Raw genomic sequence first — 1,054 nt, 5'->3', positions numbered from 1 at the left:
ATGATATGCGGAAGACCCTTCAAATACACCAACAGTCTCCGCAAACACATGAAACAACATTTCGGATTTGCCTTAAAAAAACGTAAAAAACAGCCACCAATCAGAGAACAGAATCCTCCGCCAATGACCGACCAGATTTATTGTCTGAACAGTCAACTTACACGTCACCCCTGCGGATATTGTGGGCGTAGTTTCAGTCGTCCGTCTTCCCTGGCTGTCCACGTGAGGATCCACACAGGCGAAAGACCTTTTTCCTGCGATGTCTGTCCTGCCAAGTTTGTGACCAAATCGGCTCTGGTCGAACACCGAACTGTCCATTCTGGGAGGGACGAGTCTTTAAAGTGCCCGTTTTGTGATTCGACTTTCACACGCAAGTCGAGTCTCAGTCGCCACAAAACGTCAATTCACGGAATCGGGCTTCGGAGGATCCGGCCTAGTCTGACTTGCCGTTTTTGTGGGAGAAATTTCAACGTTCGCCAAAATTTAGCACGACATGAAAAAACTCACCAAAAAACCAATTCGGAAAACTGGCTCCACTTCCCGACAGAAGGAATCAATTTGCAGGAAAGTGACCAATTTGAAAACGGAGGACAGTCCGTGGTGTACCCCTCCTGTTTCTACCGACTGACCAACAGAAAAGGACAGAAAGGGGTGTTTCCTTATAACTGTCAGTTTTGTGGAAAGGGGTTTGCGAGGGCGTCTAACTGGAGGAGACATGTCAGTACTTTTCCAAGGAAACAATACGAGTGTGGGACATGTCATTTGTTCTTTGCTCGAGCAGGTGCCTTGAGGAACCACGAACAGCGAGATCACGTGTATTGAACAACTATTCTTGTCAGACAATTACATATTTTATTGAAAAAATAAGATTATTGTTCTTTAATTTTGCATATTTGTCGATTGAGTAGGACTCCGCACTCAGAAAAGAAACAAATGACAAAAATGACACAAACAGTGATAAACCAGAACATTCCATTGCCCATCATTCCGGCCAAAGGATACACAAATAAACCTCTCACGGTCTTTAAGTAAAAAAGCCTACACACTAAGACCC

The 1,054-nt window shown here is 44.6% G+C and overlaps 1 protein-coding gene across 1 annotated transcript; it reads left to right on the top strand.

The window, feature by feature from the left end:
- LOC115230187 (zinc finger protein 648-like) lies at positions 1–822 on the top strand. The gene has a single exon (XM_029800397.1). The coding sequence runs from the start codon at positions 1–3 to the stop codon at positions 820–822; it is 822 nt and encodes a 273-aa protein (XP_029656257.1).
- Positions 823–1,054: the final 232 nt, after the last annotated feature.

This window comes from Octopus sinensis, unplaced genomic scaffold (assembly GCF_006345805.1).
Source record: "Octopus sinensis unplaced genomic scaffold, ASM634580v1 Contig14830, whole genome shotgun sequence".
NCBI lineage: Eukaryota > Metazoa > Mollusca > Cephalopoda > Octopoda > Octopodidae > Octopus > Octopus sinensis.
This window is presented reverse-complemented; position numbering and strand designations above follow the sequence as displayed.

Bases quoted from the DNA above. Each gene is read 5' to 3' on its own strand.
- LOC115230187 (XM_029800397.1), top strand. From the start codon at position 1: ATGATATGCGGAAGACCCTTCAAATACACCAACAGTCTCCGCAAACAC.